At 43.1% G+C, this 25,988-nt stretch overlaps 1 protein-coding gene and 1 pseudogene across 1 annotated transcript in view; both read right to left on the reverse strand.

Annotated features, from left to right (window-relative positions):
• LOC143103453 (protein NLRC3-like) overlaps positions 1-11,937 on the reverse strand; it is a 37,003-nt gene extending 25,066 nt beyond the window's left edge. Inside the window, exons 1-3 of the mRNA XM_076267243.1 lie at positions 11,780-11,937; positions 6,266-6,382; positions 774-890 (exon numbers count right to left, since the gene is read on the reverse strand). Of these exons, the coding sequence (XP_076123358.1) occupies positions 774-890; positions 6,266-6,333 (185 nt within the window). The 5' untranslated portion in view covers positions 6,334-6,382; positions 11,780-11,937. The remainder of the gene's footprint in view (positions 1-773; positions 891-6,265; positions 6,383-11,779) is intronic.
• Positions 1-25,988, reverse strand: part of LOC143103449 (protein NLRC3-like) — a 59,092-nt pseudogene that overhangs the window by 26,475 nt on the left and 6,629 nt on the right.

Genomic DNA, 25,988 nt, shown 5'->3' on the forward strand with positions numbered 1-25,988 from the left:
ACTGTGATGATGACCCTCTATGATTTAGGGTGATCAGAACATTACACTGTGATGGCCCTCTATGATATAGGGTGATCAGAATATTACACTGATGGCCCTCTATGATTTAGGGTGATCAGAATATTGCACTGTGATGATGACCCTCTATGATTTAGGGTGATCAGAATATTACACTGTGATGACCCTCTATGATTTAGGGTGATCAGAACATTACACTGTGATGGCCCTCTATGATTTAGGGTGATCAGAATATTACACTGTGATGACCCTCTATGATTTAGGGTGATCAGAATATTACACTGTGATGATGACCCTCTATGATTTAGGGTGATCAGAATATTACACTAATGGCCCTCTATGATTTAGGGTGATCAGAATATTACACTGTGATGGCCCTCTATGATTTAGGGTGATCAGAATATTACACTGTGATGGCCCTCTATGATTTAGGGTGATCAGAATATTACACTGATGGCCCTCTATGATTAAGGGTGATCAGAATATTACACTGTGATGGCCCTCTATGATTTAGGGTGACCAGAATATTACACTGTGATGGCCCTCTATGATTTAGGGTGATCAGAATATTACACTGATGGCCCTCTATGATTTAGGGTGATCAGAATATTACACTGTGATGATGACCCTCTATGATTTAGGGTGATCAGGATATTACACTGTGATGACCCTCTATGATTTAGGGTGATCAGAATATTACACTGTGATGGCCCTCTATGATTACACGGTGATGACCCTCTATGACAGATACTCACCTCTGACCAGCAAGAACATCTCCTCCTCCAAAGGTAAGTGGTGGTTCCATGGACTTATCACTCTTCATGGACAGACAGCTTGGTACAGGAGATGGTGATCTCTTCTGCCGGGTGGAGCTGTATTATACACACACAGAGACAGAGAGAAAGAGAGCATTATCATATATTTAAAATACTCAAGTACACACACACACACACACACACACACACACACACACACACACACACACACACACACACACCTGTCCCAAGTACACACACACACACACACACCTGTCCCAAGTACACACACACACACACACACACACACACACACACCTGTCCCAGGGCATCAGGAAGGCAAAAAAGGATTACACAGACAAAATAACAACACACTTCAAAGACAGCAGAGACGCACAGAGCCTATGGCAGGGCATACAGGCCATCACTGACTACAAGCCTGCGCCACGGAGCTGTGAGAACAACACCTCTCTGCTAAATCACCTGAACAGTTTTTTCGCCCGTTTTGAAGCACAAAATGACACTCACCCACAGAAAACCCCACCTCCCCCCCACGACCAACCCCTGTGCCTGACCTCTGCCAGCGTGAAGAGGACACTAGCCACCATTAACCCACGCAAAGCAGCAGGCCCAGACAACATACCAGGACGAGTGTTGAAGGACTGTGCAGATGAGCTGAAGGATGTTTTTACAGACATTTTCAACACCTCTCTGGAGCAAGCAGTCATCCCATCACTTTTCAAAGCTGCCACCATCATACCCGTGCCAAAGAAATCATCACCATCATGCTTCAATGACTACCGTCCTGTAGCACTCACGCCCATAATCATGAAGTGCTTCGAACGGCTAGTCATGTCACACATCAAAGCCACCCTACCCCCCACCCTGGACCCCTTCCAGTTCGCATACCGAGCCAAACGATCCACGGAGGATGCAATCTGCTCTGCCCTCCATCCAGCCCTCACCCACTTGGACAATAAAGACTCATATGTGAGAATGCTGTTCATAGACTTCAGTTCAGCATTCAATACCATAATACCACAACAACTCATCAGCAAACTGGACAAGCTAGGATTCAGTACCTCCCTCTGCAACTGGCTGCTGGACTTCCTGTTGCAGAGACCACAAGCAGTACGTGTCGGGAACAACACCTCAAGCACTCTGACCCTGAGCACGGGGGCCCCGCAAGGGTGTGTGCTCAGCCCCCTGCTCTTCACACAGCTAACACATGACTGTACAACCACTCACAGCTCCAACCATCTGGTGAAGTTTGCGGACGACACAACACTGGTGGGCCTCATCACTAAGGGCGATGAGGCTCACTACAGAGAAGAAGTAGACCTGCTGGCCAAATGGTGCAAAGACAACAACCTCCTGCTGAATGTCAGCAAGACCAAGGAGATTGTTGTCAACTTTCAGAGAGGCCACAAACAACTGCCACCACTGTCCATTGACGGAGATGCTGTGGAGAGAGTGAGCAGCACAAAATTTCTGGGGGTGCACATCAGCGACGACCTCTCCTGGACCACCAACACAGCATCACTGGCGAAGAAAGCCCAGCAGCGCCTCTACTTCTTGCACAAATTGAAGAAGGCAAGTGCCACGCCTCCCGTCATGACTACATTCTACAGAGGGACCATCGAGAGCATCGTGTCCAGCAGCATCACAGTGTGGGGCGGAAGCTGCACAGATCAGAACAGGAAGACCCTCCAGCGCATTGTTAACGCAGCTAAGAGGATCATTGGAGCACCACTCCCCTCCCTGCAGGACATTTACACCACCCGCCTCACCCGCAAAGCACTAATGATTGTCAAGGACACAACCCACCCTGCACACGAACTGTTCAGCCTCCTGCCCTCTGGAAAGAGGTACAGGAGCCTCCGCTCCCGCACCACCAGACTTGTAAGTAGCTTCATCCACCAAGCAATCAGGATGCTGAACTCTCTACCCACTCTCCCATCACTAACAGCCCCCCCCCACCAGCCAGCCAGCCAGGAACCTAGGAACCTAGGATCCTGTCTACCCTACCCCCCCCCCCCCCCAACACCGCTCGGTGGAACTGCACTGTGACTGTGCAGCCTAACGTGTTGCTGCTTCAGATCAAGCCTGATATACTTGAAATTACTGCATATCAATGTAAATATACAGGTCACACAAGCACAAGTTTAAACTTCATGTAACTGTTAAGACTATGTAAATATACAACACAACTACCTCTATTTTTTTTATATATGTCCTATATTTCTATTTTTGATATATGTTCTATATTACAGTATCGCACTTTAATTTAATGTTTATTGTCTATGTCTATGTCTGTATTTAAAGTATGTCTATGTCTGCATGGGAAAGTAAGAAACGAAATTTCAATTCTTTGTATGACCAGTGCATGTAAAGAAACACAGAGGCTGGGCTACCTATGATTTAGGGTGATCAGAATATTACACTGTGATGATGACCCTCTATGATTTAGGGTGATCAGAAAATTACACTGTGATGATGACCCTCTATGATTTAGGGTGATCAGAATATTACACTGTGATGACCCTCTATGATTTAGGGTGATCAGAATATTACACTGTGATGATGACCCTCTATGATTTAGGGTGATCAGAATATTACACTGTGATGATGACCCTCTATGATTTAGGGTGATCAGAATATTACACTGATGGCCCTCTATGATTTAGGGTGATCAGAATATTACACTGTGATGATGACCCTCTATGATTTAGGGTGATCAGAATATTACACTGTGATGATGACCCTCTATGATTTAGGGTGATCAGAATATTACACTGTGATGATGATCCTCTATGATTTGAATGTTTGATGTGAAATATTTTTTCAGCCAAGCACCTCCTAACTAGCGCAAAGCATTTTTAGTTCAGAAAAAAAGATTTAAAACAGAGCACTGTGCCATCAGTGTCTAATTTAAACTTTGGAACTGATAAAACCATACACATACAACTTATATTTTCCTGAAATATTTATTTAAATAATTGTTTTTTTTAAGTATTTTTGCATGGATTCTACTTTTTAAATATATGTATATTTTAACCCTTAGTTTTTTAGGGCATTTTCACTACCTTTATTCATAAGGATTTATTCTGGTCATTGTAAGTGCCACACACGCATATTATATATTGTTTTGAGTCTAGGCTATATCCAAATCTGCCATCATTTCATGTATTAGTACTAGCATTGATTTTATTTTCATTTTTAAAGAATTAAAATATAAAGAGCGTATTATAAAAATCTTATATTTTGACATGTATCTCACCACAGCAAGCTCATAGCTCTACATGCATCAGACTATTACACTGTGATGACCCTCTATGATTTAGGGTGATCAGAATATTACACTGTGATGATGACCCTCTATGATTTAGGGTGATCAGAATATTACACTGTGATGACCCTCTATGATTTAGGGTGATCAGAATATTACACTGTGATGACCCTCTATGATTTAGGGTGATCAGAATATTACACTGATGGCCCTCTATGATTTAGGGTGATCAGAATATTACACTGTGATGATGACCCTCTATGATTTAGGGTGATCAGAATATTACAGAATATTACAGAATTACAGAATATTCAGAATATTACACTATAGCCTAGACTCTGCCAGAAAAAAACAATATATAATATGCGTGTGTGGCACTTACAATGACCAGAATAAATCCTAATGAATAAAGGTAGTGAAAATGCCCTAAAAAACTAAGGGTTAAAATATACATATATTTAAAAAGTAGAATCCATGCAAAAATACTTAAAAACTGTGATGTTGACCCTCTATGATTTAGGGTGATCAGAATATTACACTGTGATGGCCCTCTATGATTTAGGGTGATCAGAATATTACACTGTGATGACCCTCTATGATTTAGGGTGATCAGAATATTACACTGTGATGATGATCCTCTATGATTTGAATGTTTGATGTGAAATATTTTTTCAGCCAAGCACCTCCTAACCAGCGCAAAGCATTTTTAGTTCAGAAAAAAAGATTTAAAACAGAGCACTGTGCCATCAGTGTCTAATTTAAACTTTGGAACTGATAAAACCATACACATACAACTTATATTTTCCTGAAATATTTATTAAATAATTGTTTTTTAAGTATTTTTGCATGGATTCTACTTTTTAAATATATGTATATTTTAACCCTTAGTTTTTTAGGGCATTTTCACTACCTTTATTCATAAGGATTTATTCTGGTCATTGTAAGTGCCACACACGCATATTATATATTGTTTTTTTCTGGCAGAGTCTAGGCTATATCCAAATCTGCCATCATTTCATGTATTAGTACTAGCATTGATTTTATTTTCATTTTTAAAGAATTAAAATATAAAGAGCGTATTATAAAAATCTTATATTTTGACATGTATCTCACCACAGCAAGCTCATAAGCTCTACATGCATTTCATGTGTGTGTAGGGCAGACTGTCCTGAATCTGGCAATATCATTGCCACGGTGGAGGGATTCTCTGGGGCTGAGCAATTTACAGACATATGTGGTGTGCGCCTTACAGAAATAAATGCCATTTTTTTCATTTAGTGATTAAAAATGACCTTTCTGCGCTCCATATCTGGAACACGAACTGATCTGACCTGACTTGACCCGAGTTTACGTGTGTGTGCCTGTCTGCACTCATGATTCTCAACAACTTTTTACTTCGTTGCCATGAACAAAGTAAAGGCAAAAAAGGTGTTTCTTTGTCGAACAAATTGGGTTGCAATGTGAGCCTTGAATTGAATGCCATGTAGGAATTCACTAGGATCTCAAAAGCGGATTATGAACATTCTTTGCCATAGAGAAACACACAATAGCGTTAGATTATAAACATGCTTTGCCACAAAAACAGACAAAAACGTGAGGTAAGTCGAGATATATGAAGTTATTATTTTGCTGTCACTCCGTCTGTTTTATAACCCAGAAGGATGTACTTGGTATCAAATGATAGCTCTGTGTCTCCTCTTTCATCTGACATGCGTGGCATATCTATCCGATCATAGGTCCGCGAGTAATTCAAACGAGAGTAATGGGTGTGCAGCGTTGGTTTGTGTACATGACATTATTATTTTGCCGTCACTCCGTCTGTTTTTATAAGCCAGAAGGATCGACATACTTGGTACCAATGGATAGCCCTGTGTCTTCTCTTTCATCTGATATGCTTACCATGTCTATGCGTTCACGGGTTCGCGAGTAATTTAAAAGAGAGTAATGGGTGCGCAGGTGAACGCAGAGACTGTAAATATGGTGCAATTTGATTTAATTTCATGATTTTTTTTAATCTTCATACTTTAACGTACAGACAAGTGCGTGATCTCATTGGAGAGCCCCACTTCTGCTCTGTCACACAATAAAGGCTTCTCGCTGCTATGAACAGTTGCAGAGCAATGTAACAGAGAAGAAAGGGTGTGTTTTTGACGCTTCAGGTGAACTCCACATGTCTGTTGAAATCTCAGATACTTAAACTCACCTCTGACCAGAAGAAACACCCCCTCCTCCACAGCGGAGTGGTTGATCCATGGACTGGTCACTCTTCATGGACACACAGCTCGGTACAGGAGACGGTGATCTCTTCTGCTGGGTGGAGCTGTATTATACACACACACACACACACACACACACACACACACACACACACACACACACACACACACACACACAGAGACAGAGAGAGGGGTAGAGAGAGAGGGATAATTATCATACACATGCAAACACACCATAATCAGAAGTGTGGGTCTTATACTGCCACTTACTGGTAACATGGTGGTACTACAACATTCACTACCTCATAAGTGCAACCAGCTTCATGCAGAGTAAAGCATCTTTAATATCAAGCTTCAGGTGAACTCCACAGGTCTGTATTGATGATTGTATTTTACTGTTCAAATCTCAGATACTGAAACCCACCTCTGACTAGGGCTGAACGATTATGGAAAATAATTTTGCGATTTTTCTCACCAATATTGCGATGCGATATGTGATTGTTTTTTAACTCTTTATCTTCTCAATTATTCAAGAAAGACAAGCAATATATCATTCTATAGTATGACCAACACAATATTACATAAACTGTTCTTTCATAGAGCCCAGGCCTATGTTATGATGGTATTAGGTGATTGATTGATATGAATGAAATATTTTTTATTTAACTACTTCAATCACATTAGTAGGCCTATATTTGTTGAACTTCCAGCCTTGTAAACACTTAATGATTCTTATATGTTTCTATTTTGTTACTATTTCATGTAGACATGATCTTCTTTCATTAGTTAACAGTTAGGCCTACATGCAGTGGCATTGACACGGCTTCTCCTTGTCCCGTGCTCTCTCTCATACACGCACACACACAGACCCGCTCCTCTCCTCTGTACTTGCATGTGAATCGGAACAAGCTAGATTGTTGCAGCACAAAATGCGGCCGAATGAAAGCCAATTGCGGAGACAAAACTCTTTAAACAGGCAAAGTTATCAGCACTTAGCAGCATGTACCGGTATGTAGCCTAAGAGCCTTAGCTGGTAAGCTAATGTTAGAACAGCTGGGTTTTGGGTGGTTAGCTGTGTCAACAACTCGCGGATAACATTAGGCATTAATTCACACGGATACACACGCACACACACACTAACATTACACACGGATGCTCACACACTAACAAACACACGGATACACACACACACACTAACACTACACACGGACACACACACACTAACATTACACACGGATACACACACACTAACATTACACACGAATACACACACACACACTAACACACACACACACACACACTAACATTACACACGGATATACACACACACACACTAACATTACACACGGATACACACACACTAACATTACACACTAGGGTGGTCCTTATCAAGTCCAATTTTTTTTTTTTGCAAAATGTTAGTGTCTTAACCTCCTAAACTGTTCCTTTTAACTTCAAAATTAGAAATATGCAACAATTTTGACCAAAAAATGATATTTAGAGGTAGCTCAATCATGTAGAAGATTGCCTATGTTAAGATTAACCCTTTCAAGCCCGACCGTTCTAATTTCGTTAAAATTTTAACGATGACCAATCATCTAATATCTTAGCTGTCCAATGACTGATTTTATTTCTGAAATCTTCCCCGTAATGCTGACAACATAAGCTTCAATTTGATATGATTGGTTAAGGTGTTTATGGCGCGAAATGTTTTGGATACTTGAAGATGAGTCGTGAAAAAATCTTTTCACTTCAGTCGTACATTTTGACATGGATGCCACCTGCACTTCGTTGGAGTTTACCTCGACTGGAAACCACACAGCTGGATAAACACACACTAACATTACACACGGATACACACACACTAACATTACACACGGATACACACACACACACTAACATTACACACGGATACACACACACTAACATTACACATGGATACACACACACACACACACACACACTAACATTACACATGGATACACACACACACACACACACTAACATTACACACACACACACACACTAACATTACACACAGATACACACACACTAACATTACACACAGATACAATGGATACATCACAGCAGGAGCCAAAGAAAAATTGTTGGCTTTGTTATAAAAACAATAACACTAAAGTAGCTTGTATGGCCTGGAGTTTAGCTGTAGGTGACTTTGTTTTTTTGGTAAACAAAATTGCTGTCAGATTTGGAATTCTACAGAAGGGGATGCGTTTCGTTATGAGTCATAGATCTTCTGTGTTTAACCTTCAGGTTCCCCACCCCACCTATTTGGGGTTCCGGGGATACAATTGTTTGAATGTTTTAATGAAGACCAAAAAATGTGCTCTAAACCCAAACAATAACCAAGGTGATCATCAATAGAAATATGTATTGATTCCACCAGGAAAGGTAAATCTGCTAAACCGGGTCATGGATGGATTCATTTGGATTTAGTTTCTACAATAAGTAAACTGAGATATGTAGGCCTATCTAAAATATGTATCTAAAATACATATTTAGGAATACTGAATATGGTGCATTAGATGCTTTTATGGAGATTGTTTTGGAATTTTACTAGCCAGTTACAATACCAATTCAAATGATTTGTTTTTATGAAAATCATCAAACAGAAAATCATCTCAAAGTTTAAAGCTATTGCCAGTAATTATTATGTTACTGCCATAAAAATTGGCATGCTGTATTTTCTTATAAATGAACAATTTGAAGGGTTAAGAGCATGACAATTGGAGACTTTAAAAATAAGGACCACCCTATTACACACGGATACAAGGATACACACACACTAACATTACACACGGATACACACACACACCAACATTGCACACGGATACACACACACTAATATTACACACGGATACAATGGATACATCACAGTAACAGGACACGCCCACATCTGGGTGGTAGCATAGTGGTTAAATAGTAGGGCTGCTCGATTATGGCAAAAATCATAATCACAATTATTTTGGTACAAAATGTAATCACAAATATCGATTACTCATGGAGGGGGGGGGGGGGTACTTTATGTTCGTCTACGGAGTCTTCTCTTTGACAAGTGCTTGTGTTTGATATTGTGTAGCCTACTCCAGCCACCTCTGATCACCAATGAGTTTCTCTGTGTTTGATATTGTGTAGCCTAAACCAGCCACCTTGGACCACCTATGAGTTTCTCTGTGTTTGATATTGTGTAGCCTACTCCAGCCCCCTCTGAGTCTTCTCTGTGTTTGATATTGTGTAGCCTACTCCAACCTCCTCGGACCACCTATGAGTTTCTCTGTGTTTGATATTGTGTAGCCTAAACCAGCCACCTTGGACCACCTATGAGTTTCTCTGTGTTTGATATTGTGTAGCCTACTCCAGCCACCTCTGACCACCAATGAGCCAGAGAGAGCGAGCGAGTAGCCTAGGCTGTCTTGTTCACTTGCACTGCTCCATGGCACTTTGTTTAAGACACATATTTAAGGGTAGGCTACTGTCAGGATTGCATATTAGTGAGTGGGCCTGACCGATGTTTTATCCCAGTGCAGCCCTGTGGGGTATTCCAGAAAGCAGGTTTACTGGCTTAACTGGGTATGTTAACCCAGAGTAAACGGTAAACCTGGGATTTCAGTTCCAGATGTTCAGGCTATGTAAGTAACTATGGTAACATAGGCTCTGAACTGAACTGGGTATGTAAACCCAGAGTAAACGGTAAACCTGGGATTCCAGTTCCAGAAAGCAAAAAAATGATCGATCAGGCTATGTAAGTAACTATAGTAACATAGGCTCTGAACTAAACCTGGTAGGGGGTAGGTTTTGTTCAGGTTATGTTCAATTATGTTGGGTTATTTCAGTGCATGTTCAACCAGGCCGCTATTTTTACACTTGTCACACAATGGCGTTTCATTTTGACGAAGGTCCGGTTGACAAAGAAGCACAAAATCATGTAGGCCTAATATTCATCCGTGCAATTTGCCGTGAGAGGGCGATAAGACCACGACATCACATGATAGCCTATCCATTCTTTTCCAAACGAGTTTTTCAAGAGCACTCGAGTTTTTCAGCTGAATCCTAAATATACAGTAGGCTACTTGAAAATAATTTTCCACCCCTACATTACGCATGGTGGATTAGAATAGAATAAAATAAATATTTAATGTAGGCTAGCTAGCCTACGTCTTTGGCTCACCAGACAGATGGACAAACAACATCTCAGACACATTGAAGATATAATTAAAACAAGTACAGTACAAAAAAAGGGGCTAACATAGCCTATAGAAAATTAATAAATAAGTTTAAATATAGCTGTACAGCTCAGCCGGGTATGCATGTTGTCACTAAGTTTGGTTAAGAATGCTGATGGCATTTGGGATAAAATATCTTTTTAATAGGCTACACACGCTCTCCGACTGGGAGTTGTTGTAGTGTTGGAGACGCAGAGCATATCGGCAAGCTGTCGGTCGGTCCGTAAAGTTTGCCTTGCGCTAAACCCGTTCCTGCGCAACTTCATTCGTTTTCCTGGACACAAACCCACGAGGATCATTAAAGTGTAGTTTCACCAACTGGCAGGTCAGCATCACTTATTAAATTTTCCAAATGTGCACCGAAATGTGTCCAATAGGCTACCCATGCCTTCCGACATTCACCCTTCCGATGATGGAGCGCAAAAGTTTAACTTGGCCCACAGCTGCAGGACCCGCGTTAAAATAGAAAATTACATTTGGGATTCTCAAAGAATTCTATGGCCCACTCAATCTGTGACAAGGTAGGCTAGTTTAAGAAAGCATCATTCAAAGCAGTCAATACAATAGGCTACGTGATGTCCAGTGAATTATTTAATTGTGCTTTTGACATTAAATAGGCTTCCCTAAACGTACGCATTTACACGGTCAGTTAGGCTATTCTCTGCCAAGCAAGGTCTCGGACGCAGGCGCTTAAGTATTGCTTTTTTTATTATTACAGTTCTCTCCTCCTCGTAAGCCTCGACTACTCCGCCTCTGAAAAATACGGTGCTCTTCGTTTCGCCGGTTTCACTCATGGTTTCGACTCTCAATAGATGATGCCTTTATAAGTTCGCCGTGAACGTGCACAACTCTAGGTTATCTCACACAGGGTTGATTGAACCCTGTGTTGGGCTATAGCTCGGGCCCGCATTAATACACAATGCTTTTGTATGTAGCCTAACATTATCTCCAGACACAGTTGAAGATAAACTAAAGTATCTTTGTTATCTCTAAGCTTTAAAATCCTAAAAATATGTAGGCCTACTCTCGTGATAGTGCTTAATTAAAGCGAGGATCAACATAGCTTAGGCTACTTGACAAGACGTTTGCTTTCCCAACCCCCATCATCGTGTCGCTGCCGAGGCAAACACTTGGCTTCCGACACTTCCCATTTTCCCAGTTATAGCCGTATATTCCCGTTAATTACAGTTTAGCTATGAAACCCATTGCGTTGAAGAGCCGATTCAACCATTTACTATCCAATGTTGATAAACTTACCGATCATATTTTCTAGATTCGTCATAGAAGAATGTTCAACTGCGTTTTCACAAAATGGAGGCGACAACTTCAGTTTCACTTTCGCTAGGGGAGGAGACGTGACGCACAGTAGGCTACCGTTACAGTCCAGCCTCCAAGGGCTTTGGTTGTGGTTGGTGCGGACTCCACTCTGAAAATATCCAAAACAATAATAATTTACTACTACTTAAGAACCCCTTTGTGTAGAAGCATAGGCCTATTCCTGTTTTCAAAATGAAACGTTTATTGTGGACTATTTATATTGACATGAATGACATGAAAAGACAGACACATAATCATATTTTCTATTGTTTTCTATTTCTATATTATTTTTTATTGTACCTTTTTTTTTAAAAGTTCAAACAAAGTATTTTGGTATTCTTTTAATGACATGAAATAGAAGCATAATCACCCATGAAATAACAGAAGCATAATCACCCATGAAATAGAAGCATAATCACCCATGAAATAACAGAAGCATAATCACCCATGAAATAACAGAAGCATAATCACTCATGAAATAACAGAAGCATAATCACCCATCTTTAGATGCTATTGCACCTAAATATTTTTTTAATAAAACAAAAGCTCAAAACAAAGCGCTTTGGTATAATTTTCTTAATGAAAAAACTGTGCAAACTGAAATCACTAAATACAACAAACTGCGCATCAATAACTATTTACATAGTTTGGCTGCAATGGCTTTATTAATGTCTGCCAGTTAGTGCATTTTCCCTGTGTAGGTTATAAGTTAAAGACTGTGAAAAATCTCTGTCGTGTTTTGCTGTTGTGTGCGTGTGTCAAGTTATAGCCTAGCCTACCGTGCGCATACTGTGCAAAAGCGCCACTCGCACCTAGGCTATTTAATTGTATCGCCTGTAGCATTTCACCAAGAGCCAGAGTTTCATGAACAGTCACTGTCCAGCTTAGAGCAACAACCTTTTTTTCTCTGTGGACCCAAACCAGCTCCCCTGGTTCCAGGCGGCGGCCCTTGTAGTGTAGATCGTAGTTTCTGCGTTGCCTCGCCCCTGCGCTTTGCAGCTGTACGCGTGCGAAGTCGTGGGCTGTCTCTAGGCGGTCCTGCAGTCTCCTGGCATACTCTCGTCCTGGGGGCACAGCTGGGGTGTCAGGAGGCCAAAGGCCAATGCTGGTGGGGTGCGGAGCTCTCTACCCAGCATGAGCAGGGCTGGTGTGCAGGCTGTAGATTCTTGGACGGCGGACCGACAGGCCATCAGCACGAGCGGGAGGCGCTTGTCCCAGTCGCGTTGATGTTTAGCAGTGATAATGGCCAGTTGCTGGATCAGTTCTACTAGGCCATCGCTCTGCGGGTGTAGGGGGGTGGTGCGAGTTTTGTTTACACCCAGTCTATGACACAGGTCGGCGAATACTCGTGACTCAAAGTTCCACCCCTGGTCACTGTGTATGGTTTGGGGCGTCCCAAAACGGCAGACCATGCCCTCCAGTAGAGCTTCAGCCACAGTCTCTGCCTCCTGGTTAGGGAGGGCATAAGCCTCGGGCCACTTAGTGAAGTAGTCCATTACTGACAGCACGTACCTGTTCCCGCTGTCAGTGACCGGGAGTGGACCGACTATGTCCACCCCGACTCTTTCCATGGGTGCGCCGACTGGAAACTGTTGGAGCTGTGCATGGGACTGTTCAGAGGGGCCCTTCTTTGCCGTGCAGCTGTCAGACCTCCTGCAGAAGTCCGCTACGTCCCTCCTGGAGTAGAAGCTCTGACGTAGGCGACGGAGAGTTTTGGTGACCCCGAAGTGACCAGCCCCCATGGCCCCATGCACTGCTTTCAGCACGGTCAGTCTCTCTGCTCTGGGGACCACCAACTGCCACCTCAGCTCTCCCGTCGCTGGATCCTTCCAGGCCTGCTGTAGCACCCCATCAGTGAGCCGCAGGGCCTGGAACTTTGCCCACAGCCCTTTCGTCGCTGTGGAGAGTGGTGCCACCTCCTCCCATGGTGGCCGTGTCTGCATCTCCACCCACTGGAGCACTGGCTGTATGTCCATATCGGCCTCCTGCTGTTGTCTCCACTGCATCGCTGACATTTCCGTGAGCTCACAGCACACCGCCACCGCGGCCCGGCTGAAGATGGCTGCCTCCAGACACTGTAACTCCCTGTCTCGTGTCTCCCTCCTGTCGCAGTGGCGGCACCCCTCCTCAGCGCAGGGTCGGCGGGACAGGGCGTCGGCGTTGGAATGGCGAGCTCCCGCTCTATGCACCACTTTAAAGTCATAAGACTGTAGCTCCTCCATCCAGCGTGCTACCTGGCCCTCTGGCTCTTTAAAAGACATGAGCCACTGGAGGGCAGAGTGGTCCGTCCTGACGGTGAACGGTAGCCCACAGAGGTAGTATTTGAAGTGGCGGATGGATGTGTAACATCGACGCACAAGACATTGCGTAGCGTTCTCCCACGCAGGGCATGCTGGGATGCCGGGGTGAACATTTGGGGTTTATGTCTGTATTTCTCCTTAGTTTTGAGTGTAATGTTAGCGTCTTTATTGTAACATGTTTCCCTTTTAGTTCTCCCTCGTGTGTGATCCTTTTTGTGTGGGGGGCTGCGTCCTCCCCTGTATGTGTAGTGTGTGTGTGTACTTGACCTGCTCCGTGTGCATTGTGTTCTGTGTCTGTGTCCCTGCCCTCATTCTCAATAAAGCTTGCATTGAAACCTTCAAACGTTACACGCCTTTAGGATATGCGCATGATGTGCCAACTTTTTATGAGATAGAGCAGTGGTCCCCAAACTACGGCCCGCCACCTCATTTTGGGTGGCCCCCTAAAACATGTCCGTGGTATATAGCAACTGGCCCGCACGGGAGTACGACATCGTCAAACTATAACCTCCGCAATTTCCCCCATTCATTCTCTATGGCAGAAATGTCAAAGTCAAGGCCCGCGGGCCGGATCCGGCCCGCGAATGAATTATCTACGGCCCCCGGGATGATATTTGATTAGTATTAGAACCGGCCCGCAGGCCACAGCCGCCGGGTGCTGTTTTGCGCATCAATACTCATTCCCCGCAATGCAACGGTAGCCCACGAACTTACTGCGGCGCCGCAAGTGGGCCTCGGCTTCATTATTCATCAGTATTCAGTCAGGGCAGATCTCAACTTTCAGCTACCCCCCTCCCCAGTGTTGTGCCTGAACGCGATCATTGAACGAAAGTCACTCGTTCATATGTATTTTGAGCGAACGTGAACTGAACGTACTGTATTAGGCTACTACTGCCTGATGAACGTCACTGTGAACTCATTCATTCTGGTGTCTGAACGGCACGCTCTTTCAGTTTAACTTCGTTGAATAGGGTGCCAGATTTCTACATAGCCTTCCACGCGAAAACCCGGCTAAAACACACCGTAAAAAGGCCTTAATATGGCAGCATGCAGGTCACCATTTGTCAAACTATGGGCCGCTGGTCCGCAATGTGGACAATGGTCTGCAGAGTGAAATTATTCCCGGGCCATCGTCTGATAATTTGCTGCGCAATTGGTCAAGGAGCCGCGGACAGAAAAAGAAAACAAACATTTCTGCAATTAGTAGGAAATACTTGTTAATTTGGTGTCATCAAACAGAGGCATAGAATTAAGTCGTGGTATGAGCGTTTATTCAATGCATGCGTGTGCACGTTGGTAGCAAAGCTAAGCTTCAACCTATTGATTGGAAGGCTAATTATAAAACGACATTTAATAGAACGACGTGGATTTATGCAACTTCCATAAAAACAGAGCACAGACTATATAAAACACTGTTTGGCATTAAGTATTAAAGTCAGCCAAAAGCTATTAATTAGTCTTAGTTAAAGATAGTTAAAGATCTCCAGATCAGTGATTTACGCATGATGATGACCCGCAATTTACCATTCACACAAGCTGGTATTGTGTCTCCTGAATCCTTACATTCAGGCATTCAAATTAAATGTAATTAAATAACATATAAATATTCTATCAGTGTATGATGCTTGCATGAGGGAAACATCCCAAAACAACGGCACCCATATAACTGCAGTTGTTTTGAGAAGTATTTCTCATGCAAGCATCATGCAACAATGCAAAAACAATGAAACTATTGTAGGCCTAATTATATTTTACATTAGTAAAGCAGTACTCTGATGTGCATGTTTTCCCAAACTTTTGTGAACAATCTTAGCACTTTAAACATTGACTGTTTTGAAGTGCATGTATAGCAATATAGTATAAAAATAATAATAATTGTGATATCATTATGATAATTTAATGGGGGGTGGGAGGAGGGGGTGGGTTCATGTAGGTGGGCCCTATGACCCCAAAGTATGCCTTGACTGGGCCTCAGGTCAAAGAAGTTTGAGAAAGGCTCATGTAGACGACAAAGCAGCAAGGAGGCATCATATGATCGATCATTTAAACAAGTTTTATGACAAGGTCGGTGAGGATGGGAAAAATCGTACATTTGTGCAAACTTTGCCTGCACTTCAGTCACAGTCATTATTCATTTAATCATTAAATAAAATACAGTACACGTCTTGGTTCAATAGGTTACGTGCAGTCATTTTAATATGTTTTAATAAACATTGAACCAGTCCGGCCCTCGGCTTGTAGCAAATTTGTTTTTTTGGCCCTCTAATGCAGGGATGTCAAAGTCAAATACATTAGAGGGCCAAAAAAACAAATTTTTTGACTTTGACATGTCTGCGATAAGCGATAATATTGTCGTTCTGAGAATTTTCCTCGGGAAGAGGAAGACGGCCCACTAGTTGTGTTTTTTTCCCCAACAGGGAAAACTGCAGCGGATGATTGTGTTTTAGATGCATATCCATGTTTGTTGTGTTGCCGCTTTTAATTGCGACTGTTTTCCAACAAATGCGACACACCGACTCGCACACGTTCAGTGGTTCACCACGGGCATTCGGTTTAAATCCGAAATGCTCCCACAGAGGAACACAGAGAGAGAGGGGTGAAGGATGAGTAAAAAGCAGAGGAACACAGAGAGAGAGAGGGGTGAAGGATGAGTAAAAAGCAGAGGAACACAGAGAGAGAGAGAAGAGGTGGAGGATGAGTAAAAAGCAGAGGAACACAGAGAGAGAGGGGTGAAGGATGAGTAAAAAGCAGAGGAACACAGAGAGAGAGGGGTGAAGGATGAGTAAAAAGCAGAGGAACACAGAGAGAGAGGGGTGAAGGATGAGTAAAAAGCAGAGGAACACAGAGAGAGAGAGAAGAGGTGGAGGATGAGTAAAAAGCAGAGGAACACAGAGAGAGAGGGGTGGTGGTGAAGGATGGATGGATGAGTAAAAAGCAGAGGAACATAGAGGAGACAAAGAGAGAGAGGACAGAAAATAAAAGACATGTTGGGTCTAATAAAGACCTGAGTGACATGTTTAGATATTTACTCACGTTAGATACTCCAGTTTACAGTGTGGGTCCTTCACTAGAGCACAGAGCGCCTCTACTGCTGATGCACTAATCAGGGGATTGTAATTCAGGTACAGCCGTCTGAGATTTGATGAGTGTGAGATCAGAGCAGAAGCCAGATAGGAACAGCTCTTATCGGTCAGATTACAGTTAAACAGCCTGAAACAGAGTTAACATCTGAATATTAATCACCAATCCCCTACTCTCTCTCTGTCTCACACACACACACACACACACACACACCTGTGCATACTTCATGAAATTAAGTTACTTACTGTAGTTCCTCCAGTGTGCAGTTTTGATGACAAAGAGCAGAACATAGAAGTTCCACTCCTGAGTCCAGCAGCTCATTCTCACTCAGGTCCAGCTGTGTGAGATTTGATGGGTGTGAGGTCAGTGCAGAGGCCAGATAGGAACAGCTCATATCTGTCAGATTACAGTTATCCAGCCTGAAACAGAGTTTAACATCTGAATATTAAATCACCAATCCTCTACTCTCCCTCACACACAGACACACTCTCATCCCCCACTCAAACCTTTATGACCACCATGTCCTAAAAAAAGGCTCAGGCCATATTGGACTGCACTGACCACCCCCTGCAGAGAATGTGCTTCAGGAAAAGGATACAGGGCCCCCACCCACAGGACTAATCACATGTGACCCTCTAACTGGGAAACATAGGGCCTTGAGAACATAGGACTCTCTTGGGGCAGCCGTGGCCTGCTGGTTAGCGCTTCGGACTTGTAACCGGAGGGTTGCCGGGTCGAACCCTGACTAGTAGGAACGGCTGAAGTGCCCTTGAGCAAGGCACCTAACCCCTCACTGCTCCCCGAGCGCCGCTGTTGTTGCAGGCAGCTCACTGCGCCGGGATTAGTGTGTGCTTCACCTCACTGTGTGTTCACTGTGTGCTGAGTGTGTTTAGTGGGATTAGTGTGTGCTTCACCTCACTGTGTGTTCACTGTGTGAGTGTGTTTCACTAATTCACAGATTGGGATAAATGCAGAGACCAAATTTCCCTCACGGGATCAAAAGAGTTTATATACTTATACTTATACTCTAACTGGGCCTTGCGAACATAGGACCCTGTAACTGGGAAACATAAGACCCTCTAACTGGGAACATAGGACCTTCTAACTGGGAACATAGGACCCTCTAACTGGGAAACACAGGGCCTTGAGAACATAGGACCCTCTAACTGGGGAACATAGGACCCTCTAACTGGGAAACATAGGACCCTCTAACTGGGGAACATAGGACCCTCTAACTGGGGAACATAGGACCCTCTAACTGGGGAACATAGGACCCTCTAAAGCCTTGGTAAACTAAAACAGGTACACTAAATAATCTAAAACAGGTCTACTACTTGGCTGTCTGTTATTGTGGATCTTTCTGCCTTTCTGCATCACAAGCAGAAAAGTCCCTTTTCTGACGTTAACATTAGGGCCACTCACACAACAGAGGGCTTCACAACCACTCAACTACTACAGCCTGCAAGATGCACACAGCAGGTCTAACACCATCTCCTCTACTACACCCTGTAGTACAGCAGGTCTAACACCATCTCCTCTGAGCTACTACACCCTGTAGTACAGCAGGTCTAACACCATCTCCTCTGAGCTACTACACCCTGTAGTACAGCAGGTCTAACACCATCTCCTCTGAGCTACTACACCCTGTAGTACAGCAGGTCTAACACCATCTCCTCTGAGCTACTACACCCTGCAAGATGCACACAGCAGGTCTAACACCATCTCCTCTGAGCTACTACACCCTGTAGTACAGCAGGTTTAACACCATCTCCTCTGAGCTTGGCTGTCCCTGTGCTTGTAGATCTTTTTTCATGGTCTCTAACTTTTCACCCAGTTCACTTATGAGTGCTAGCAGCCACCGAATCACCTCCATCTCCCTGAGATATAGTGAACTCCAGGTGTCTTTCCCTACATCCTAGCAGGGCTTTTACTCAGCCTGGGAGAAACACCATCTGAATCACCACCCCACTACTAACACACACCGCCGCTACCACCACACACACATACACACACACACACACACACACACACACACACACACATACAGTGTGTTACTTACGTAGCTAATGTGGATGTTGTGACCACTGGCAGCAACTTCTGAAGAACTTCATCTGCACTGAGGAGTTCAGTCTGATCTTCCTCTGGTGTCTTTAGAATCAGAGGATCAGAATTCAGAATTAGAATCAGAATATATTTGTCACTGAACAAGTTTGACAAAATTAGAAGCTCTGTGATTTAAAGTGCATATGCAACATAAAAAGGATACAACAAGGCTTGAAGCCGACATGCCACATTCATGCATGGAACCTAAAGCATACTTATGGTGACATGGGTGTGAAATGTCTGTTGTAGCGGTCAACCAGATGCCAACCTTTATGTACTTCTGCAGGCCAAACTCATCCAGCTGCTCTCCTGCCATCTGAAAACACAATCTCTTAGTCTCCCGATCTCCTGCTAAGAGCATCTCTACATGCAGTGCTCCTAAGCTCCATTTGTGAATGTGCTCCACTACAGCATGGTGATTCAGCTCATTCAGACAGTAGAACAGGTTGATCCTTCTGCCTGAATCATCTTCATCTCTGATCTTCTGTTTGACATACTGGACTGTTTGCTCTGAGCTATCTGATTGGCTACTGCTCTGTGGCAGTAGGTGCTTTAAGAGATTCTGATTGGACTCCAGTGAGAGGCCCAGAAGGAAGCGGAGGAAAAGGTCCAGGTGTCCATTCTTACTCTGTAAGGCCAGGTCCACTGCAGTCTTGTGTAGGTCATGAAGTGTTGTAGCTCTGAACAGAGCAGAGAGCTGAGAGGTTTGCTGTTGGCCAGGCATGTTTCTCTGTCTGTTGCTGAAGCAGAGGAACACATACAGAGCTGCAAGAAACTCCTGGATGCTCAGATGCACAAAGCTGAACACCTTCACCTGGTACAGCGCAGCCTCCTCTCTGAAGATCTGAGTACACACTCCTGAGTACACTGATGCTTCTGTGACGTCAATGCCACACTCTCTCAGGTCTTCCTCATAGAAGATCAGATTGCCTTTCTCCAGCTGTTGGAAAGCCAGTTTCCCCAGTTTGTAAATCACCTCTTCATCTGTCTCTTTTCTCTCTGTGTACTTGACATGTTTCATGTCTGTCTGAATGACCAGGGAGTGTGTGTACATTTGAGTCAGAGTCCTTGGCATTTCTACTTTGTCTGATTCTTTTGATGTTTTCTCTACAACGGTGGCTGTAATCCAGCAGAAGACTGGAATGTGGCACATGATGTAGAGGCTCCTGGATGACTTCAGGTGTGTGATGGTTCTGCTGGCCAGGTTCTCATCACTGATTCTCTTCCTGAAGTACTCATCTTTCTGTGGGTCGTTGAATCCCCTTATTTCTGTCACCTGGTCTACACACTCAGGAGGGATCTGATTGGCTGCTGCTGGTCGGGTGGTGATCCAGAGGAGAGCAGAAGGAAGCAGATCCCCCTTGATGAGGTTTGTCAGCAGCACGTCCACTGAGGCTGGCTCTGTCACATCACAACACTTCGGGTTGGAGCGGAAATCTAGAGGAAGTCGACACTCATCCAGACCATCAAAGATGAACATGACTGTGCTCTGAACTGGAGAAGACTCTGGGATCTTTGGTTTCTGGGAAAAACTGCTGAATAAGATCCATCAGACTGAGTTTCTTCTCCTTCATCAGGTTCAGCTCCCGGAAAGGAAGAGGAAATATGAAGTGGACATCCTGATTGGCTGTTCCTTCAGCCCAGTCCAGAATGAACTTCTGCACTGAGACTGTTTTTCCGATGCCAGCCACTCCCTTTGTCAGCACTGTTCTGATGGGTTTGTGTTGTCCAGATAAGGGTTTAAAGATGTCACTGCATTTGATTGGTCTGCCTCGTGCTGCTTCTCTCCAGGATGCCCTCTCTATCTGTCTGACCTCATGTTCATAACTGACCGCTCCTCTTCCCCCCTCTGTGATGTAGAGGTCTGTGTAGATCTCATGGAGGAGTCTGGTGTCTCCCTGCTGTGCGATTCCCTCAATCAGACACTGAAACTTCTTCTGCAGGTGGGATTTGTGGTCCTGCTGATATCTGTGTGCAAAAACCAAATCACATGATTTAAGACTAAATCCAAGTCTGGTGTGGCCTGCACATCTAGCCCAAATATGCAGATGTGTAGTGAGTGTAATTTAATGTTGAGGTGGAAAAGTAAACATGATCATTTAAATCAAGTAAACTATACTTAAATTGCTGAAGTTTTGCTACACTATGAAGTTAGTTAGTTAACCTTACTTAACCTGTTAACCTTAGTTTAAAAAAAAATATGCCTTGAAATTACAGACTAATGTGGAATAGGAATCGCAAGTTGTGCAGTCACAGTCCCGGTTATACTGTTGTTGTGTAATTTATGTTGACGCATCACACCATCAACACTATCCAACAACATGTTACAAGAACATCAACAACATGTTACAGTGTTTTACTTTGAGAGTACTGCACAGTGAAGGGGGAACCTCACTAAGCAACGGAGTGGGGGGGGGGGGGGGGGTGTTCTCCTGACCAGAGAGGGGAGTTCCATTTAATGGGCAGCCACTAACACCCCTAACCAGGGTTCTAAATTAACACCCGCCAACCCGCCAAATGCGGGTTAAAATTAATTTTGGCGGGTGTTAATAAAAACTTAGTAGCCAGTTCGGCCGGTGATGCATGAAGCATTACGTGCATGATACATAAGGCTCTGCTCTCGGTCATATGTCCCCCTGGCAGTACTTCCTACATTTCCCATGACCACTGTGCCGTAATGCTACGTGATGACGTTTCATACGCCCTTTGGCTGCGCGCAGTTTGTCAGCGCGAGAGACGATGGAAACGAACCAGAAAACTACCAGAAAACTCAAGGAATTAGAAGAACGAACAGAGCCAGAGCAGGATGCATAGACTGAAAGAGGGAGGGAGTTAGCCAGTAAAGTAAAATGTAGGCTACATAACACAAATACATAACACGTTAGGAAATATTAACGCAATTAACGCATTGTGTTTACCTATTTCCTTTGTGGGGGGCTGATGTCATGTAGCGGAGGCCGCAAAACCTGAAGCAGCTAGATCGTTTATTTGATTGTCTATGGAGTCAGCTGAAGATGGAGAGGAACGGAGAAGCTTGTATAGGTGAAAATTATCCGTTTTAAAAAGTTGCCTTATCAGTGATCACCACCACCACACGCATCACGCACTGTGCATAGGGCACCGAGATACAGAGGAGGGGTCGACATGCTACTCCATTTAATTGAGGACGCTCTGAGCACGCACAAGAGGGGGAGAAAACGAGTGGCAGCTTCCAGCTGGCTTGTCATTGTTGATGATAATTGATATCAACTTTTTATTAAGTTAAGATTAAACTAAATGCGGTGGTGGTCGGGACAGATTTATGGGGGCGAGAAGAGGAATGAAGCAGGGGATATCATCAGAGAAATAGATAGATAGATAGATAGATAGATAAGATAGATAGATAGATCGATATCCCAAACATGAAATGAAGTGTTTGCACTTTCTGTGTACATTTTGTGGTATGTATTCATGCCAACAATGTTAATAAAATGATCAAATGCATTCAGTGACACTCATCTCATAAACTCATAATTCTCTTATTTTCACCGAAAAAAATTGGCTAGTAGAAATTCTGATTGGCTAGTAACTTTAAAAAGTTACCAGCCACATTGGCTGGTGATCAAAAAAGTTAATTTAGAACCCTGCCACTAACACCACCATTTACAGCAGCAACATACGTTTCCAAGGAGATTCTCCCATGAAAGCACTAATCAAACTCACATTTACTCAGCATCAGTAATTAAGCAGAGACAGGGTGCCCGTATGTATGGTTTCCGGTTACAGATATGTGTCTGTCTACAACTTTGTCAGCACTAGTTCTACTCAGAGGATTAGTGTGTTTTGGATACCGGTAGTCATCTACTTGATGGGGTGATGTATCAACATAAATTACACATAAATTACACAACAACACTATAGCCTTTAGCATCACTGTCACTTTGTTATTGTAACTTAAGATTGAATTTCAGTAAATATTAATATGTGATCCCTTTAAAAAATAATGTAGGCTGAACTGGGACATTAGTTAGCACAACTTCAATACACATGTTGTGTTTAATAAGCATACAGTATACTTTACTTGTAATGACCAAGTTAGTTGAAATAGGTATTCTCAATAGTGCACTACACAACTTCAAATTACAGACTAATCTGGAATAGGAATTGCAAGGGCAATTGGTTTGCATGCTTTTAAAAAGTAAGGTTAACTATAAGTAACTATAAGCACTACTCCACTTGCACACTTTGCACACTTTGCAACTTGTTGTTGTTGTCCTGTAAACACAACACTTCTGCTGCTCTTACATAACTGACACCACTATGCCACTTTCTTTCTTACTTAGGTCAAACAGAACTACCTCAGCCTTTTATTGGCCTGACAACGTAATTTCGATCTCTTTGTATGTCTGGAGCATGTGAAGAAATTGACAATAAAGCTAACTTTGACTTTGACTTTGAAGTAAGATTAACAAACTAATTTTACAGTGAAGCACAAACTTCAGCAATTCAAGTATAGTTTACTTGCTTGTTTTCAAAATTATTCGTTTATCGTTTATTTTGATTTTAAAAAGTGAAAAAAGTGGCAAAAGTGGATTCAAATGTAATTCTCAAAGTAAAGCAGGGTTCCAGCATTTTAATAACGTCAATTCCAGACATGGAACGTCAGGGAATTATATCTTTGGGGGACAAAGTCATGGAATATCAGGGAATTTTGTTGTAGGAGTTTAAAATTGACTTGCCAAAATATATTAATATAATTCCAAAGTGGAATGGAATTTTACATCTGACTTAGAGTGGGAACCCTGGTAAAGATACACTAACAACAGAGCCTTTTTACAAGAGTCACTATTACCCATTACCGTGGAAGAGAGTCATTGTGGAGACATGGAGAGGCTTGGTATGTCTCATAAGAACCATTTGGAGACATGGAGAGGCTTGGTAGGTCTCATAAGAACCATTTGGAGACATGGAGAGGCTTGGTATGTCTCATAAGAACCATTTGGAGACATAGAGAGGCTAGGTATGTCTCATAAGAACCATTTGGAGACATGGAGAGGCTTGGTATGTCTCATAAGAACCATTTGGAGACATGGAGAGGCTTGGTATGTCTCATAAGAACCATTTGGAGACATGGAGAGGCTAGGTATGTCTCATAAGAACCCATTTGGAGAGCTGTGATGGATGTTTCCATTTATCATTTTGGATACGCCATTTTTTATAAGAATAAAAAAACAAAAAGATTAAAACGCTTCTTTTTCTGATTCCATGCGATGTAGTGATTTGTTCATAGGTAATAATTCCTCCGCCAAGTAAATATATTTCCTCTATCTGAATGGCTGTTGAGATGCAACAACTCATTGTATCAATTGGTGGTAAGGGCTGCAGCTATCGATTCTTTTTGTAATCGATTAATCTAGCATTTTTTCGATTGATTAATCAGATTTTTTTTGCGTTTTTAAACAACCAAAACAAATAATGCATAACGAAAATGATGTGGCTGTAAAATGAGCAGAGATATTTATTCCAACGTCAACATTTGGCCCCAAAACCAAGTCCATTTATTCCATTTACCCATTTCATAAGTGCCAGTGCCATCAATTAAATAACAATACAGTTAAGTCAACTTACTGTAAAACATGTATAACATGTAAAACTATGAATACAAACTTAAAACGAAGGCCAAATGGCCTTTACTATTTGTCGTCGTAATACAACATTAAAACATAAAAAATCTTAATACAACATTAAACAAAAAAAAGACATGAGAGAGAGAGTGTGAGTGTGTGAGTGAGACAGAGATATTTTACAACAGCTTATAGTAGAGAAACGTCATATATAGAGAAACGTCAGCATATCCACATGCACAGCACTTAGGCTTGCCCTACGTTTTGAGGCAATGTTCCCAGCAGCAGAGAACAAGCGCTCTGAGGGTGTTGATGTTGCTGGGATCCCCAAGAAAGACTTTGCCAGCTGTGCCAAGGTTGTACATCTTGCTTGATTTAATGTCCACCATGGCAGTGGATTCTCCTTCTTAGAAATAGGCTGTTCACCAAAATACTCCAAGACCTCCCTCTGCACCGCTCTGCTCATCTGCTCCTCCTCACCCTCTCCTTCATCCTCATCCTCAGATGATGATCCCAGAATACTTTTCTGATGTGATCCACCTGTAGTGAGTGTAGCTGATGTGGTGGCAGTGGATTCCTCTACCCTTACACGTGTCTGTTTTGAGTCCTTTCTGACAGCTAGTGCCATTGATTGAATACTACTTTGGACCTTAAGCACCTCTTCAGCAGGCAAGAACTTCAGTTTTCTAAACCTGGGGTCCAAAGCAGCAGCCAGAAGGACAGGGTTGGGAGCATCAGGTAGAAATTCATACAGCCCTTGCCACCTCTCTGTGATCTGCTCTGCAGCAGAAGCCTGAAATGCCTTCACTGGTGCAGTTTCAAGTTTTGCAGTCAGTGTGGACTTTTTAAGGTTTTGGACCAGCTGTGGAAGGGCAGGGAGGGTGACATACTGTTAGGGCAGAGAGGGTGACATTAGGGCAGAGAGGGTGACATACTGTTAGGGCAGAGAGGGTGACATTAGGGCAGAGAGGGTGCCATACTGTTAGGGCAGAGAGGGTGACATTAGGGCAGAGAGGGTGACATACTGTTAGGGCAGAGAGGGTGACATTAGGGCAGAGAGGG

The sequence above is a fragment of the Alosa pseudoharengus genome, unplaced genomic scaffold (assembly GCF_046254945.1).
Source record: "Alosa pseudoharengus isolate Yale_2024_CS ecotype anadromous, Long Island Sound unplaced genomic scaffold, YU_APseudo_1.1 YU_APseudo_1.1_scf_42, whole genome shotgun sequence".
In the NCBI taxonomy this organism is placed as follows: domain Eukaryota; kingdom Metazoa; phylum Chordata; class Actinopteri; order Clupeiformes; family Clupeidae; genus Alosa; species Alosa pseudoharengus.